Source organism: Pongo abelii, chromosome 18 (assembly GCF_028885655.2).
Source record: "Pongo abelii isolate AG06213 chromosome 18, NHGRI_mPonAbe1-v2.0_pri, whole genome shotgun sequence".
In the NCBI taxonomy this organism is placed as follows: Eukaryota; Metazoa; Chordata; class Mammalia; order Primates; family Hominidae; genus Pongo; species Pongo abelii.
This window is the reverse complement of record NC_072003.2, coordinates 19,440,555-19,457,991: the sequence shown is the minus strand read 5'-3', so window position 1 is coordinate 19,457,991 and position 17,437 is coordinate 19,440,555. Positions and strand designations below refer to the sequence as shown.

Sequence of the window (17,437 nt, the reverse complement as noted above, 5' to 3'; positions counted from 1 at the left end):
GGTAAAGAGGAAAGGAAAACAGGTTTGCCAACCAACCATTTGGGTATAGGAAACTGCAACTTTCCATGGCAGTCCCTTCTTGTTGTTCTCTACTCAGTAAGGGTTTAAAAATCATATACTTCTGCCTCAACCAGGAGGTACTTATAGGAGGTTGTTGCTATAATCCAGTTAGAAGATTGACAGCAGTTTTTATGAGGGAAATGTGTCCACGCACCCAGGTTTTCCCAGGATAGGCCATTTATGCCTGTGGTCTCAGCATCCCATCCACATGGTGCTTCCTTTAACTCTCAAAAGTATCCCAGTTTGGATGATAAATTATATAGTCATCCTATCTTCACCATGCAGATGACAGAAGAGAATATGAGATTGTGTAAAGATGCACAGTATTGCTGAAAAGAAGCCACATATAGTCACTGTTCCATAAAGGCAGTATTTTTTTAATTCTAAAATTCTGCATCTGAAAACACAGTATGACAGAAAGCATCTATATACACCTGCAGTGTTTTTGGTATGATACAGTATTTAATACATCCACTGTTTTCTGCAAAAAATTTTGCTTTGTCAGACAGAAACAAACTCCCCTAGACAAAAAAATACAGCTAAGGCACAATTTTGTTGTTGTTGTTGTTGTTCTGCTAAATAAAAAGACGGAAAAGGTGCAAAAATGGGCAGGTAATGCAATCATTTCTGAGAATCACATTCTACCTCAAGGAAAAGCATTCAGATGATTGGAACTTTGATTACTGGTCAATTTCAGATACTTCAATATCTCTTAAAATACTCCTTTAAATAAATAGCAAAATATCTACATATTTCAGTGTGTGCCATTTGAATTCTTTTTTTAAAACTTTATTTACAGATTCTCTTTTTTTAAAATCAACACATTACAAAATATTTCTGTACAGTTTTATGCATATTATGATCTATAACAAAATAGTTATTTTTAAAAACTATATCACCACATGTCTTTGAAAACAATGAAGGGGACGGTAATAACTTAGAGTGAGGCCTCTAAAACAAATACCCAAACAAATGCTATTGACAACATAATATTTAAAAAAAAAAAAAAAAGGCAAAAGGACTACAAAGACAATTGCGCACAATTCCAGTGAATTTCCTATGAAAACCCTGGGGTTGTCTTTGGCCTCCATCAGCACTGGAGCAATGGAAGGGTAAAGAATAGAGTCTGAAGGTAGGGAAAGGGTGATCCCTTTGAGAACACTACCCATCTGCTGGGAATATTTAGTGCTATCACTTTCCAGGCAGGAAGGACAAAGAGATAAATGGAGAACGTCTCCTGATTTACTCTTGAATGAAGTACATATAAAGTCACCCAGTCTTGGGGGCAGGGGAGGTTTGCAAAGCCTTTTCAAGCACTCTGCTGATAATTAAGCCAGCCCATTACAGCAGCAATATGCTCTAAGAGAGTGCTTCAGGAGTTGGCTGAGCTTTAGATGAGCACCCAAGCCTTCATTTTGCCCATAGGAAAAATATAAGAACATTTTTCTTAAAGACGACATTTGTAAGCAATTTCTATAGCATCTGCAAACTACAGATTGGCAACCCCTTCCTTAGGAGGCTGCCACAGAAGCTTCACAATGCTGTCTTCTGTGATGTTGGTGGAGATGGGAGGGAAAGGATGGCTGGTCAGCTTCCCAAAAATAATGTTAAGGCCACATTTCAAAAAGGAGGAACCTAAGGCTTTTTTTTTGTTGTTTTTTGTTTTTGAAGGAGGGATGGGAGAAGCAAGTTGGAGGAACATGAGGGATGGAGTAGATGACATTAGGGAGGGGCATGACAAGGTGCAGAACCCGCTTTCTGGTTTTATCTGTAGGCAGAGGCAGTTGGAATATTCCCAGCCAAGTGGAGAGGGAAGAGAGGCCACTTTCTCCCTGCATAAGCCTGGCAAGACCAGAGCCAAAGACAACGTGAGGGGTAGACACAGGTGGCGCAAGAAAGCCCTCCTCCATCTTAAGAGGGTCCTATACAGTATCTTGTTTGCAAGGTAAACACAAAACAAAACAAAAAAACTTCTAAGAGAGCCAGAGAGGAAGAGAGAGGAGAGAGAGAATTTGCATAGATCATACATTCAGCTCAAGCAGATTTGGACAACTTTGTTCCCCCCCTCCCAGGTAAACTTCTCAGCAGACACAATGAGGTAGCACCTGTGGTAGACCCATGGGCAAAGTAAGGTAACTGAGGCAGAAGCAAACAGGACATCCCGTGAGCCAGCACAGCTCTATGTGGTTTCCAAAGAGGCTTCCAGGGATGGGGCAAGATGGCTGTGTCAACACTTGGGATTTGGAGAGAGCCTGGCTGTTTCACACCCTACCTCCTCCTCCTCCTACACTGTCTTTGCCATTTCTGCCTGGTTTGATGGAGTCCCACAAGGTGTAGCCCCAGGCAGATGTGGACCTCTGCATATCTAAGGGGCAGCAGTCCAGATCTCCAGATTCTGTTCTTTCTTCCCTTCAGCACAATCTTGGGACCAGGAGAGCTGAATGATCCATCCCCCCTCTGTGGAATGGTCTCTTGGGGAGCGAAATGACTTAGCAAGAGGTCCCCATTCAGAGTTCAACATGGGCTGTTATTTTTGCCCTGACCTGATGCTGGCTTTTTTCCTCTTCTACCAGGGCAATGCATAATCTCACTTTAAACCACCTCTCCAGAGAGCAGAGGGTGCTGGCAGTGTACACGTGGAACAGTGGAATTTTTCTTTGCCCACTATATCTGTTAAAAAAAAAAAAACAACAAAAAAAAAACCCGACCTTGAAAAATCAGATTTTTTCCAATAAATCTGGATTTCCGGCTTCCCTTCCAAACTGGAAGATTCCACTACACTGTGCTTACATTTTTACAAACAATGACAGGTTGGGGCTGAGTAGCAGCTGCTCATTCTGGGTAGGTCACGTGCATGCCAGTAAGACCACAGTCCCCATCCCCAACCCCACCATGCCGTTTTGCCTCACACCAACCATTTCACTCATCTATGCTAGTATCCTGGGCCCCATAAACATTTGTAACCCCTACCACAGTGTGTGGCTTTGATTCTGCATGTCTAGCTTGCTGCCTTTAAAGTGGAGTGTGTTAACAGCTGTTTCTAGAATGTACACCTCTCCACCCCTGGATGCTGCTGGGGAGCTGGTACTCCAAATCCTCAGTGAACTTTTGGTTGTGGAAGGACTCTTTATTCATACCCCACTCCCGGTAGCTACTGCCCTGCTCTCTGCATCTTTTTGGCAGAAAGCTTAAGGTTCTAGCCAGCGTCTTCTGTGTTATTTGCGAACTAGAGAACCAGAGGGAAACATGGTCTTCAGACACCCAAACTTGTGCCCAGGGTAGAAGCAACTGCAGTGAGCGAGAGGTGGGGGCGGGTCCTGTGGTTCTGCTCATCCTCTCTAAACTCCATTTGCATTTTGGAAGTTAAACCCACAATGAGAAATGAAGCCAGAAGGACTCATGATCTCACCAGGAAAGACTTTTTTTCCCCTGCAAAGGGAGAAAGCAGTGCGCTTCTCACAACATGGGGACCTTGGGAATTGCTCACTGCCTTCTTGAGGACACATTGCTTTACGCGTGGACTGGGAAGTGAAGTGGGATGTGGGAAGGCTGGCTGTCTCCTGAGCTCAATTTCTGCCTGAATGTCACTCGGTGGGTGGGAAACTATACGGAGTGCCGCAGCCTAAAGAATGCTTCCTTCTCTCCACAAACCAATACCCCAAGGCCCACCTTTCAGCCTTCCTGAGTTTCCAGGGACCTCGTCACTGGCTCAGCTCACAGCTGCAGGCTGTAATAGGTTTCCAGAAACCACAGCCCTATGCTTTTGAAATCTTCCACAACCCAAGCTCCAGGCTGTCTGACCATCAGCCTCCAACAAATAAATCATTCTCAGGCAGGTTAAAAAAAATTATTTTCCCTGGGAAAACATCCTCTTTTCTCAAATCATGCTGGGCTTTGTTTGGGATTTTCCTTAAAAAAAAAAAAAAAAAAAAAAAACAAATGTAATATCTGCAACCTTATTCTCTGGTCTATTAATAACATCAGAGAAGGGAGAGGAATACCCTGTGTGACTTCTCAGCTCCCCGAATTAGTTGTGGTGAGGAGGAAATGAAGCCATGGGACGGGAAGGGTCCCCAGAGTCCGCCAGCTCTGCCATTTTTCCACTTGTTCCAGGATAAAAACAAAAAAAGGCAGACAGGTTAGTGGGTGCAGGAGGGGCCCCATCTTGAAGTCTGCAGGTTCACATTATGCACAGGGACTTGCCACTGCTGAGTCCCCAAAGCCACTGCAAATAATGCTGCGAACACAAAGCACTAGTGGCCCAGCAAGGAGGGTGAAAGGGAAGCTCCCGAAGAGGCTTCAGCAGCCCCAGGGAAACCCTGGCCAGAGGCAGAGGCCGGGGGCAGAAAGAGGATGTGGCACCCAGCGCGTGGCCACCAGAGTCTGTAAAAGAGATCATAGGGGCTTTCTGAGGAAAGTACCCTGAGATCCCTAGAATCGCTGTTGAGAATGGCTATCTCCTGGACTCTGCTGCCTGGATCTGACGACCCTCTTCCTAAGATGGATCTCTCTCAAAGGAGCCTGTTTCCCTCTGTTAAGGTCGCATGGATGCCCATAATTACATGGGCAATGGGAAGGCATCCATGGAGCAAGCAGGGATGGCCCAAGCTCTCTGCAGCTAGCACATTCCCCACCCACCCTCCACATTTTCTGCCTGTCACCTCCTTGTGCCTGTGATGGGGGGTGAGTAGGGGGAGGATGGGAGGCTCAGGAATTCCAATACTCTTGGAATCTGAGGGAGAGATGAGGCTGACACTCTGCATAAGGAAAAAACGAGGCTCCAACAGTCCCCAAGGCACCCCACTCAAAGCCAGTGGAAGATGCGGGTTGGAGCTTTCTTTGCATGGTGTTCAATGCCCCTGTTTTACTCGGAGGATGAGAAGGATGGGGGGTAGATGCAGAGAAAGAGAAACCGAGAGAGAGAGACACCAGGGGGTGGGAAAAGATGGGAAAAGGGGCCTTTTGTGAATAAAGGCAGCTTCAGTTAGTAAGGTAACATAATTGACAAGCTGCAAAAACAGCACCTACTAATTAGTCATTGACTAAAACATATAAATAATAAATATCTAAAGTGTTCCTTCTCTACGTCCTCCATTGCCAACAGGACATCCTGCCTTGCGAGGCTTGGGATGGGGCAACACATCTGGCTAGGATTAAGACAAGTCACACAAAGCGAAGGGCAGCCCCTTCAAACCCACGCTGGAGAGAAACGTCAGGACTGGCTCTCCATGGGAAGGGCAGATGGCTACCAGGGGTGAAACCTTTTTTCCAAGGGAATCCCGTCATTCAGGGGAGGTGGGATTACAGGAGCAAGGGACGCCTCCTGTGAAGGGCTCTCCTGGTGAACAGGGATGACATTCCAGGGGGCTTGTGGCAAGGAAACCTTTTGGGTTTCTGGTAACTCAAACACTTAAATCATACTGGTTTTTGTTGTTTAAATAACCTTCCCACTTTTATCTTGCATGTCCCGTTGAGCCTGTGGCCGAAGGGCACGAAACTAAAAACCAATTCTGAAATGCTATTTCCTGGACGGGAAAAGTCTGGTTCATGTGGTTTGGTCACTCCCAACAGCACCGGTGTGCAATTGACAAAGGTTTTGTGTGTCTGACCTCAAAACGGAAGGGCTCTGGCAGGGGATGGGTGCTGCTGTGCTGTCTAGCTCAGGAGTTTTGCTCCAAGCACTGCTTTGTGAGTTTCATCGCGTTGCCTTGTGAGATTCATGGTCATGGCTGTCAAAGTTCCCATTTTCAAGGATCAAAGAAGGTCATGGTCTTGAGTTTGGTGCTCACAAACATCATCCTATTTCTGCTACTTTGTGTGGCAGCCTTGAGGGAAGGAGGCCCAGACCCCTGGACAGGTGGCAGTTGCACTTGTGGCTGGACCTTAGCCATGCCACATCAAAAGGCTTTCCCACTTACCTAGTTACTAAGGAGAATAGTTCAACCCAAGGAGGGCTGCTGAGAGGCTCAGAGCTCTCCTAAGGCTGCAGCCTCCATGGGAAAGGGCCCACGACCATGACTTTCAAGGCTGGCACAAGAGTCCCCCAGCCAAGAGGAGCAGAAAGATGAACCAAAGGGAGGGGCTGGATTTTGAACCCATGGTTGGTCTGGGCAGTGCTTGTCAAACTGGCATTTGCAGAGCCGTTGGGTTCTGAAGAGGTACCGTAGGGGAGATACCCTGGGCAAGGGGACTGCCCGGAGGGCTGAGGGCTGAGCTTTGGGAGGGAACCTTGCACTTGTCAGCTTCAACCGGAGCAGCTTGGATTTTGTCCGCACCCTGAACCTCCACTTATGACTGTGCTCAGTAAACAAAGTTCTGCTGCTCAAAATAAAAGTTTGAAAATCACACGTCTGGGGTCAAGGGTGGGTCACTGGAAGGGGAAGACAAGGAACCTGTAGGACTTGAGGATCAACCAGAAGAGGTGAGACCGTCACAGTGCAGGGACTGAGCCATCCCACCCGCAGCTTGCCAAAGGCAGGTTGTTGGCTGATCCTGCTTTGACCTGCTAACCTTCCCTTTCCATCGTTCTACGGCCAGGAGAGACCCATTCATAGAGGGCCCCCCCCAGGGTGGGAGGCCAGGGTTCAGGCCCCACAACCCCTCTGGCTGCTTTCCCGTTGAGATCCTGCTGTGGCCCACTCCTTGTGCCCAGTGCTACCTGAGCCGGCCATCGGGTTTGACTGCCCCCAGCTCCGACTTGGGGTCAGGGCTGAAGGAGCTCCAGGCCGTCTGGCTACAGGTCTGCATGACTGGGCAGGCCGTGGGGCCCGTGGCACAGATGTCCATGGCAGTCCACATCCCGCCCACCAACGAGTCCAGCCATCCCTCCAGCGCTGTGCCCGTGGAGGCTGCGTTCCTCCGTGCCTGCTCCACCTGGGCGGGGCTGATGGGCAGGCTGAGGACGGGGTTCAGGCTCTGGAAGCTCTGCTCCATGTAGGCATTGCGGAGCGGCCCATTGTGCAGCTTCAATGCCTCCTCTGAAAGCCAAAGGGAAAAATTTCAGGATTAGAAGAGCCACCAATAGGATGCCTATTCATACTCACCCTGTGCCGGGTGCTGCACTGGGCACCACGCATCGCCTCATTTAATTCACACAACAATCTCACGAAGTTCTTTTAACAGTCCCATTTCACAGCTGAGAAAACTGAGCCCGTAAGGACAGAGCCCACTTTGTACAGAGCATGGTGCATGCCTTTATTCATTCAACACATGTTTACACAGCATCTTTGATAGTGCAGACACTGATTCATCCAATACATATTTTTAAGCACCTACATTGTGCCAGGCATTCAGTCAACACATATTTACTAAACACCCATGATCTGCAAGGCACTGTCTGATTTGATAAAGACATATTAAGTACCTATTAGGTACCCGGATCTATTCTAGGTGGTGGAGCAAACCAGATAGGAAGGTTAAAATCCAGTGAAGGGAGAACAACAAATAAATAAACAAGTAGATAAATAAGGTTATTTCAGGCAGTGATAAGTGTCATGAAGGCAAAACAAAAAAAACAGGGTATTAAGTGAGAAAAGAGGGTTGGCAAACTGCAGCCCTTGGACCAAATGTGGCCTGTGTTTGTAAATAAAGTTTTATTGGAACACGGCTGTGCCCATTTATTTGCATATTGTCTATGGCTGCTTTTGTACTACCAGAGCTGAGTATTTGAGACAGAGACTGTATTTTACCCAATAAGCTGAACATATTTCGTGTCTAGCCCTTTACAGAAAAAGTTTGCTGACCCCTGGGTTAGAAAGTGACAGGGTGTTTATGTTAGACAAGGTGGGTAGGGGACACCTCTCTGGGGAGGTGACATCTGAGCTGAGTGATGATTAACATACAGATACTGGGGAAGAGAATTCTGGGCAGAGAAACAGTAAGTGCAAATCTGAATTAAGCCTCTTTCCCCAAATCACACAGATGATGAGTGTCAGAGCCAAGGTCTGTACCCAGGTCTCTTTGGGAAGCCCAGATCTCAGCTGCTGAGTGTCCACCTTGTACTCTGCATAAGTTGGATTTCTGCTTCCCAGAAGCCTAAGTCAGCGCATGAACTGACCACAGAACAATCACTCTGGAATTATGAAGCATGGACCCGGGTGAGGTGGGGTGGGAGGTCAAACTAGCTCTCAGAACAGTGCTGCCTTGCTGGGCCCCTCCTATGTGCCGGTCACTTTGTGAAGCACTTCATACAAGATCCCAGGTACTGCAGTCATGCCGTCTGGTTTTGCATCCCCACGTCCAACATACCAGGTGTGTGACTTCTGACCTGCATGCCTTGTACCTCAGTTTCCTCATCAGTAAAACAGGTAAAATACTAACGCCTTTTCTTCTTGCTTTGTGAGGCTTAAATGTGCTGACTCATATAAAGTGTTTACAAATGATATCTAGCATATACTAAGTGCTACGAAAAGCTTAGCTAGTGATACGGTTTGGCTGTGTCCCCACCCAAATCTCACCTTGAATTGTAGCTCCCATAATCCCCACGTGTTGTGGGAGGGACCTGGTGGGAGGTAATTGAATCATGGTGAGTTTTTCCCATGCTGTTCTTGTGATAGTGAATAAGTCTCATGAGATCTGATGGTTTTTTAAAGGGGAGTGCCCTTGCACAGGTGCTCTTGCCTGCCACCATGTAAGATGTGCCTTTGCTTCTCCTTTGCCTTCCATCATGATGGTGAGGCCTCCCTGACCATGTGAAACTGTGAGTCCATTAAACTTCTTACCTTTATAGATTACCCAGCCTCAGGTCATGAGAACAGACAAATACAGCTAGGATTATTACTGCTGGTATTAGTCCATAATCCTCACACACCTAAAAAACTAGGGGGCTGGTTTTATCATCCCTACTATACAGATGGGGAAACAGAGGCAGCTGGAGTTAGAGACAGATCTGGACCTGTTAAATCCAGGACCGACTGACTCCAAAGGCCGTGCTTATCACTCACCATGATACTCTACTGCTCAAGGTCATCACCAAGGTCTGATTTTTCACTAATGCAAAAATTCAAACAATTGGGCCAGGCACGATGGCTCACACCTGTAATCCCAGCACTTTGTGAGGTTGAGGCAGGTGGATCACCTGAGGTCAGGAGTTCGAGACCAGCCTGGCCAACATGGTGAAACCCTGTCTCTACTAAAAATACAAAAATAAGCCAGGCATGGTGGCTGATGCCTGTAATCCCAGCTACCTGGGAGGGTGAGGCAGGAGAATCATTTGAACCTCGGAGGCGGAGGTTTCATTAAGCCGAGATCACACCATTGCACTCCAGTCTGGTCGATAGAGTGTGACTCCATCTCAAAAAAAATTCAAAAAATTGCAACCTCAGGCATAAATGGGTTAAACAGTAACATGTACATGAGAGTGACGACTACTACCTCCCAGGGCTGCACAATGGGGAATCAGGAAGTATAGCAATTTGGGGTGAAGGAAAGAAGCTATACACTTCTTCTATTTCTAATAGATGCTATTTCTAATATTTTGAAGACATTCACATTCATTGCTTTTTTATTGCTCAGTAGAAGCACATATATATTTTTAAAAAGGCTGGCCAATGACTCTGGTGAGTTGCACTTTACTAAATCAGGCTTTGCAAGAGCTGAGCTAGCTAGGATTACAAGAAACCTTCCAAGATAACGCAATGTTCAGAAGACAGTGCTTCCTGTTTGCCTGACAGCAGCTGCCACCACCAAAGGCACCCAGGACAGCCTGGATAATTAACAAGTGTCCAGAGTAGGCAAGAAGAAGGAAGAAAGACCATATGCTTACCCTTCCAAAAGCAGTGAGAATAGTAGATGAATTCAAAATATGCCTTGATTAACACAGACAAGATCGTCATTCCTTTAATTTCCAATGCCCCAGGAAGCAAAAGGGTTGGGTTCTGTGGTTTGGATGGGCACAAGTGGGAGGAAGGAGGTGAGCAGTCATTGAGCACATACTTTGTCTTGCAAGGGGTTTAGCAATGCTACTTTCTCCCACGGTAGTTAGGAGCCACAGTGTTTGGAAGTCTGGTCCTAACCCATCTTTCTCTAATACAGGATAGGGTGGGCAGCTTCAGCCCCACCTGCCAGAACAGAGTCAGCTGTCTTTGGTGCGGGCCCTAATTTCTCTATCAGAGCCCCTTAGCACCTCTATTCTGCAGAGTAAGAAAGAGGAGAATGAGGAGATACTGAAACTGACAAAAGGCAGAACATTCAAAGGGAAGAGAGCAGCTAACAAACACGCGAACACTGGAACCAAATATTGTGGTTGATGCAAAAAACCCTTATGAGAAATGAGGTTAATGTGGGAAACGCTATTACAATATTAGCTTGCGATGCTCGTCTCTATAATTAAATTTTCCTCAATTCCACCTCATCGGATTTCTTGCGATTACCAGGGATGCATCAATAGAAAATTACTCTTGATGAATCATTTTACAAATTGCATTGCTCCCACCTTCGTGTTCACTGTCATTCATTGGAACATCGCTAACAAATACAATTACTGAGGACAGGAAGGCTGCTCTCGGTGGGGGTAAAATGACTCCTGGGTCATCCTGGGCATGTGTAGGGAGAGCCCTGCCTTCCTTAGAAACCCTGGAAGAAAACACTGGAAAAATCAGGACCCCATGAATGGCCCCCAGGCTACTCCACTGGCATGGGGGTGTGTTCAGGAGCACTGCTTCATTCTGTCCAACAGGTGTATCTGAAGCAGCGAAGACACAGCCATTTACTCCCCTCTCCTCCATGTCTGGCACTGGAAATCCTTAGGGATGCTAAAGATGTGAACTTGATCAAGAAGGAACCTAAGACCTCTAAGGGGGTGGGATTGGGCCTGGTCAGCTCTGGAGGGGCTGTCTTTTGCCTGGTTCATAGGGGAAGAAGGAGTAGGCTTCCAGCTCAAGAAAACATGAGGTCTCTCTTTCTGCTTGCTCTGCACAAAGACAGCAGAAGCTGAGCATTCACTTCGAGACTCCTATGATAGAGGACTGATTGATTGATTGATTTTTTTGAGGCGGAGTCTCACTCTTGTTGCCCAGGCTGGAGTGCAATGGCATGATCTCAGCTCACTGCAACCTCCACCTCCTGGGTTCAAGCAATTCTCCTGCCTCAGCCTCCCGAGTAGTTAGGATCACAGGCACACGTCACCACACCCGGCTAATTTTGTATTTTTAGTAGAGACGGGGTTTCTCCATGTTGGTTAGGCTGGTCTCGAACTCCCAACCTCAGGTGATCCGTCCACCTAGGCCTCCCAAAGTGCTGGGATTACAGGCGTGAGCCACCGTGTCTGGCCTATTTATTTATTGTTTTGGAGATAGAGTCTCGATCTGTCGCCCAGGCTGGAGTGCAGTGGCGTGATCTTGGCTCACTGCAACCTCCACCTCCCAGGTTCAAGCGATTCTCGTGCCTTAGCCTCCTGAGTAGCTGGAATTTCAGGCACCTGCCACCATGCCTGGCTAATTTTTTGTACTTTTAGGAGATACAGGGTTTTACCACATTGGCCAGGCTGGTCTTGAACTCCTGACCTCGAGTAATCCGTCCACCTCAGCCTCCCAAAGTGATGGGATTACAGGCGTGAGCCACTGCACCCGACCATGATAGTGGTTTTTGTCTATGGTTCTTGGCTCAGAACTCCTGTAACCCTTCTTACAGTCTTTTGTTACAATGTTGGGCACTTTAGGCCTCAGCAAATAGAATCTCTCTCTCTCTCTCTCTCTGGCCTCCTCCTGTTCCCCTTCTCCTGCCCAATGCTGGAGTCTAATCAGATTGTGGGTGATAGGACTCTCATTCCAGAGAGGGCCCTGATGCACACCCTGGAGGGAGGAATTACTGCACAGAGAGGCCAAGGAGAATCTGAACACACAGGCCTTGCTGACTTAGGTCAGACCCTTTTTGTCCAATCACATTTTGACACAGTTGTCATGCTTCAATCATGGATAACCAGCGAAGTCTTCATAAAAGGCCCAAAGGACAGGGTTTGAGGAGCTTCTGGAGAGCTGAACATGTGGTAGCTTCTTCACAGGAAGGTGAGGAAGAACTCATCCACCTGCCAGGAGGGTGGGCACCCCAATGCCATGGGGACAGACTCATCTACCTGCTGGGAGGGTGGAAACCCCAATGCCATAGGGACAGATTCATCCATCTGTTGGGAGGGTGGGAACCCTAATACCATGGGGACAGAAGCTCCTGCACTCAGGACCCTTCTAGACCTTGCCCTCTGTATAGCTTCATCTAGCTGTTTATCTGCATCCTTTAAAATATCTTTCATAGCAAACCAATAAACATAAGTGTTTCTCTGAGTTCTGTGAGCTGCTCTAGCAGAGTAACTGAGCCCAAAGAGGGGGCTGTGGGAACCCCAATTTGAAACCATTGGGTCAGAAGTTCCAGAGGCCCAGACTTGTGATTAGCGGGCAGAAGGGGGTAGTGTTATGGCACTGAGCCCTCACTCTGTGGTGTCTGATGCTACCTCTGGGGTGGAGAGTGTTGGAACTGAATTGGGGGACACCCAGCTGGTGTCCGCTGCAGAACTGATTGCTTGCTTGCTGATGGGGAAAATTCCCCCACGTATTTTGCTGTCACAGAAGTCTTCTGTGTTGATTATTGCAGTGTGAGAACACAGGAAAAGTGGTTTGAGAGTTTTTCCCAAACAACTCCCTTTGCTAGGACTCCAGGCACCTCCTCCCCACAGCTGCGTCCCCATCCCCTTGCATCATTGGCTAAAGGGCACCCAATCTAGAAGTCTTCGAAGCTAGACTTCTGGCTTTTGAGTTTGTGCATTTCTGGCTTTTGAGTTTGTGATCTGTTAGATGCACATGAACATTTCCAAATATAGAGAGACCCAGAAATCCTGTTTCTAGGAGTTTGTGTTATGGATGTAACTGCATGGGCACATCCAATTTTTCTTTTTTTTGCTTTTTGTTTGTTTTTGTTGTTTTTTGAGATGGAGTCTCTGTCGCCCAGGCTGGAGTGCAGTGGCACGATCTCGGCTCACTGCAAGCTCTGCCTCCCGGGTTCGCGCCATTCTCCTGCCTCAGCCTCCCGAGTAGCTGGGACTACAGGCGCCCGCCACCACACCCAGCTAATTTTTTGTATTTTTAGTAGAGACAGGGTTTCACCGTGTTAGCCAGGATGGTCTCAATCTCCTGACGTCGTGATCCGCCCGCCTCAGCCTCCCAGTGTGCTGGGATTACAGGTGTGAGCCACCGTGCCCGGCTGGGCACATACAATTTTATGTTTAAGACTCTTCCTTGTTGGGGCTGGGTGTGGTGGGTGGCTCATGACTGTAATCCCAGCTCTTTGGGTGGCCGAGGTGGGAGGGTTGGTTTAGAGCCAGGAGTTTGAGACCAGCCAGGACAACATAGTGAGACCACACCACTACAAAAATAGTAAAAAAAAAAAAAAAAAAAAAAAAAAATAGCGGGGCATGGTGGCACACTCATGTAGTCTCAGCTACTTAGGAGGCTGAGGTGAGAGAATTACTTGAGCCCAGGAACTCGAGGCTGCAGTGAGCTATGATTGCATGACTGCACTCCAGCCTAGGCAAAAGAGCCAGACCTAAATTCTTTTTTTTTTTTTTTTTTTGAGACAGAACCTCGCTGTGTCACCCAAGAGGAGTGCAGTGGCACGATTTCGGCTCACTGAAACCTCCACCTCACAGGTTCAAGCGATTCTTGTGCCTCAGCCTCCCAAGTAGCTGGGACTACAGGCGCCTGCCACCACACCCGGCTAATTTTTGTATTTTTAGTAGGACAGGGTTTCACCATGTTGGCCAGGCTGGTCAGGCTGGTCTCAAACTCCTGGCCTCAGGTGATCTGCCTGCCTTGGCCTCCCAAAGTGCTGGGATTACAGGTGTGAGCCATGGCACCCGGCCAACCTTTGTTATTTAAAAAAAAAAAAAAAAAAAAGCCTTTTCCTTGCAGTATTATCAGTAACATCATCATCATCATCATCAACAACAGAAACTTATGTGTCCACCAATAGGGGAACAGATAGATTGTGGTTCCTTAACCCAGTGGAATATCATGTAGCTGGTAGCTTTATATATATCGACTAAGAAAGTTAAAAAAAAAAAAAAAAAGCAATCTTATAGTACAAAATGTATTATTTCATTTTTAAAAAATAGCAAAGGTTTTGTGATTTATGATGTGTGTTATGTTTATGCTTTAAAAATATGGAAAAACTTCTAAAAGGATTCACGCCAGACTGTTGGCAGTGGTTTCTCTAGAGGTAGGATTTGAGCAGGGAGAAAGACTTTCCCCTTAATAAAAGGACGTGAAAGGGGGGAAATAGAAGTATAAAAGTAAACCCTTTCAATGGACAAAGAAAAAAGTCAGGCAGGTTAGGAACTGACATCCCAGTCCCTGTTCTCCATGGGGATGGAAACCCTGACCTGAATTTCGTGTTAATTTCATGTTTCATTTCTTAACAGTTGCCTTTGACATACGACTCCTGAAATAAGATATTGTTGACTTTGCCTGTTTTTGAACTTGACATAAACGCATCATAATTATGATTTATCTGTGATATTTTCCCCTCAACACTATGTTTTAGGGACTCATCCAAGTCAACACATGCCCTTGCTTTACTGCTATTCACTGCTGCATAGTACTCCATTGTATGAACAGAGAGCCAATTGTTTCTCCTTTCCAGTGTCAGACAATCAGACTGTTTCTGGTTTTGTGCTATTAAGAATAATTCTCATGTGAGCATTTCTGCACATGCCTCTGGGGCCTATACCTTGGGGTGAGACGTCTGTGGTAGTGTGTGTGTATGTTCAGCTTTACTAGGAGATACTAAACCATTTTCTAAACTTGTCTTAGCACTTCACCCTCCCACTAGCACTGCATGAATGCCTATTGCTCTCAGCCTTAGTAACACAGGTTCTTATCTGTCACGCATTTCCCAATATGATGGGTGTGAAGTGGAACCTCTCTTTGCTTTCAATTTTCATTTCTCTCATTTTTAATGAGGCTGAACATGTTTTTCTGTGTGTGAGGGGCCATTCATGTTCTCTCTTCCATTTTTTTCCTCTCTTTTATGCGGGGTTGGTGGTCTTTTTTTTTTTTTTTTTTTTGTAAAGAGCCAGATAGTATCTTTGGCTTTGTGGGCCATGCAGTCTCTGTCACAACTATTCAGTTCGGCCACTGCAGCTCTAAAGCAGAAGCAAGCAACATGTAAATGAATGAGCATGGTGACTGTGTTCCAATAAAACTTTATTTACAAAAACAGGTAGTGCGCTGGATTGCCCAACTTCTGATTAATAGCATTTCTTTATAAATTCTGAAGATGAGTACTTTAAAAAAATGTAGCAAATATCTTCCACTATTATGTAGTTGATCTTTTCCACCTAGTGTATCATATGTTTTGATTTTTTTTAAATAGTAAACAAGATTTGCTGATTCTTAATACCTGCCTGGGTTTAATTTCCCATCTTGTCTTCAGTATGATCTAGGTCTTCTGGAAGTTGAGTGGGAGAGCGTCTAACAAATAGCTACCTAATACCTAGACAGATGACATCATCTCCGTGTGCAGGTAGGAAATTAGATGGTTCTCTAGGGAAACGCAGAGAAAAGTATTGAGAGCAAGGAGTACCGTTCTGCGAGGCCGCTGCTTGCCCTACATCTGAGCAGTGCTGCCTACCAACACCAAAGACCCTCAAGGTCCCCAGGGAAGGAGTATTTCTCCCACAGAGACACTGGGAGTACTCACCCGGTTTGATGGGCTGCCTGTTGGAGAAGGTCAGAGGCGCAACGAGGAATTTGGTCTCTGCAACTGGCACCCAGTGGTGGAGAATTTTCACTGTCCAGACCCCAGGCCTCAGGGGCAAGTTCAAAGGGGGCTTGTAGTGTGTGAATTCGGCAGTGGACTCAATCAGGATGTCATAGGTGGCTGCGATGACGTTGACGGGATCCACCCAAATGACGGTCACAGTCACGTTGGGTCCCTTCCCCCACTTCTGCATACCCACCGGCTCATCCATGGGCCCCAGGAGACCCCCAAAGTTGCGGAACAGCCGCTCCTTGGCATCCCAGTCAGTGCCGACCTGAAACGGGAGTGAATTCTGAACTAGGGTGCTAGGTCTCAGAAAGGCCTAGGATCCCCTTTGTTAACTTTCATATACCCATTTTACAGATGAAGAAACTGAGGCTCCAACTAAGTCACCTGCAGAAGGTTGCACAGCTTATAAGCAGAAGATCTGGGATCTGGACTCAGTCTGAAGGATCACAAGGCCTGTGGTCCTTTTATTAAACCACCGGGCCTCCTGTGCCTGGTGTATGGCGTGTGCTTTGAAAAGAAAACCACACATGAGCTGAATGAGTGAATGAATGAATGAATGAATGAATGAATGCCTTGCTTGCAGGCCATTCCACAGAAACATACACCCTGCCACTCAACAGGTACAGCTGATTTCCACTTCCATCCTTGGTTTTCCAAATCACACACCTCCACTTGGTGCAATGGTTCTGAACAAGAATAGAGGTCATGTTTTCACAGCTGCTCTATCATAAGCTAGAGACCCTCAGCATTGCCTGTCGTCTACAGGGGTTCAAATAGGATTCCTAGGAAGAGACAGCTTTGGCTTTCCCAAGGCACCTAGATCTGGACCGTAAGCATGAGAGTCATCTTGCGATCCTTCCTTCCTGCCAGCCAGCTGGGGGTCTGTGTGGCTGTGACCCACAGCAATCCTCTCTGGGCTTCCCTCCTTCCACTTGTGCCACCTGCAATTTCTTCTGTATCCTGTAGTCAGGCCTTGTAAAATGTTCTCTTACTGCTGACCCCAGGCTTCTTAGTGCACTCAGAGTCTGAGCTCACCCCATCCTCCAACTCCATGACCCCCTCCCGGTCTTTCTCCAGGATGCCTTGTTTTAGCCACCTCAATCAAGGCAGGCTCATTCCCAGCTCAGCTTTCCTGCACCATCTGCCCTGTGTGGAATACTCCTTTCTTGCACAGCCAGCCCCTTATGTCTAAAGCTGCCTCACAGAGTCTTTACCTGACCACCCCACACCCCAAATTTCAAATGGACCTTCAGTCAATCTGTGTCATTCCCTACTGCTTTATTTTCTTCCTACCAGTGGTGATAAGCACTATCTCAGAGTTGGCTGTTGATGTATTTATTCCTTATCTCCTCCAGCTGTAATATAAGCGCTGTGTGAACGAGGGCTTTACCTGGCTGGTTCTCTGCTCTTTCTTGGTGCCTACTACCATGCTTAGTACACAGCAGGTGCTCAAGTAATGTTTGTTGAATGAATGGGTGAATGGCTTGACCAAAAACTGAATGAACTAGGGAGATTCCTGACAATGAGCTTGTTGCTATTTCAAATCAAATTAAATTAGGGGTCATCTAATTTGAAAAATCTCCCCCAGGTGGGTTAATTTAGTGGTTTTTTTTTTTTTTTTTTT

General features: G+C 46.7%; 1 protein-coding gene across 3 annotated transcripts in view; it reads right to left on the bottom strand.

Annotated features, from left to right (window-relative positions):
• Positions 1–416: 416 nt before the first annotated feature.
• The window catches only part of XYLT1 (xylosyltransferase 1), a 480,356-nt gene continuing 463,335 nt past the window's right edge, over positions 417–17,437 (bottom strand). For all 3 annotated transcript variants that reach the window (XM_054533549.2, XM_024241464.3, XM_024241465.3), the window contains 2 exons: positions 15,745–16,078; positions 417–7,037 (listed from right to left, as the gene is read on the bottom strand). In XM_054533549.2, the coding sequence (XP_054389524.1) occupies positions 6,715–7,037; positions 15,745–16,078 (657 nt within the window). In that variant the 3' untranslated portion in view covers positions 417–6,714. The remainder of the gene's footprint in view (positions 7,038–15,744; positions 16,079–17,437) is intronic.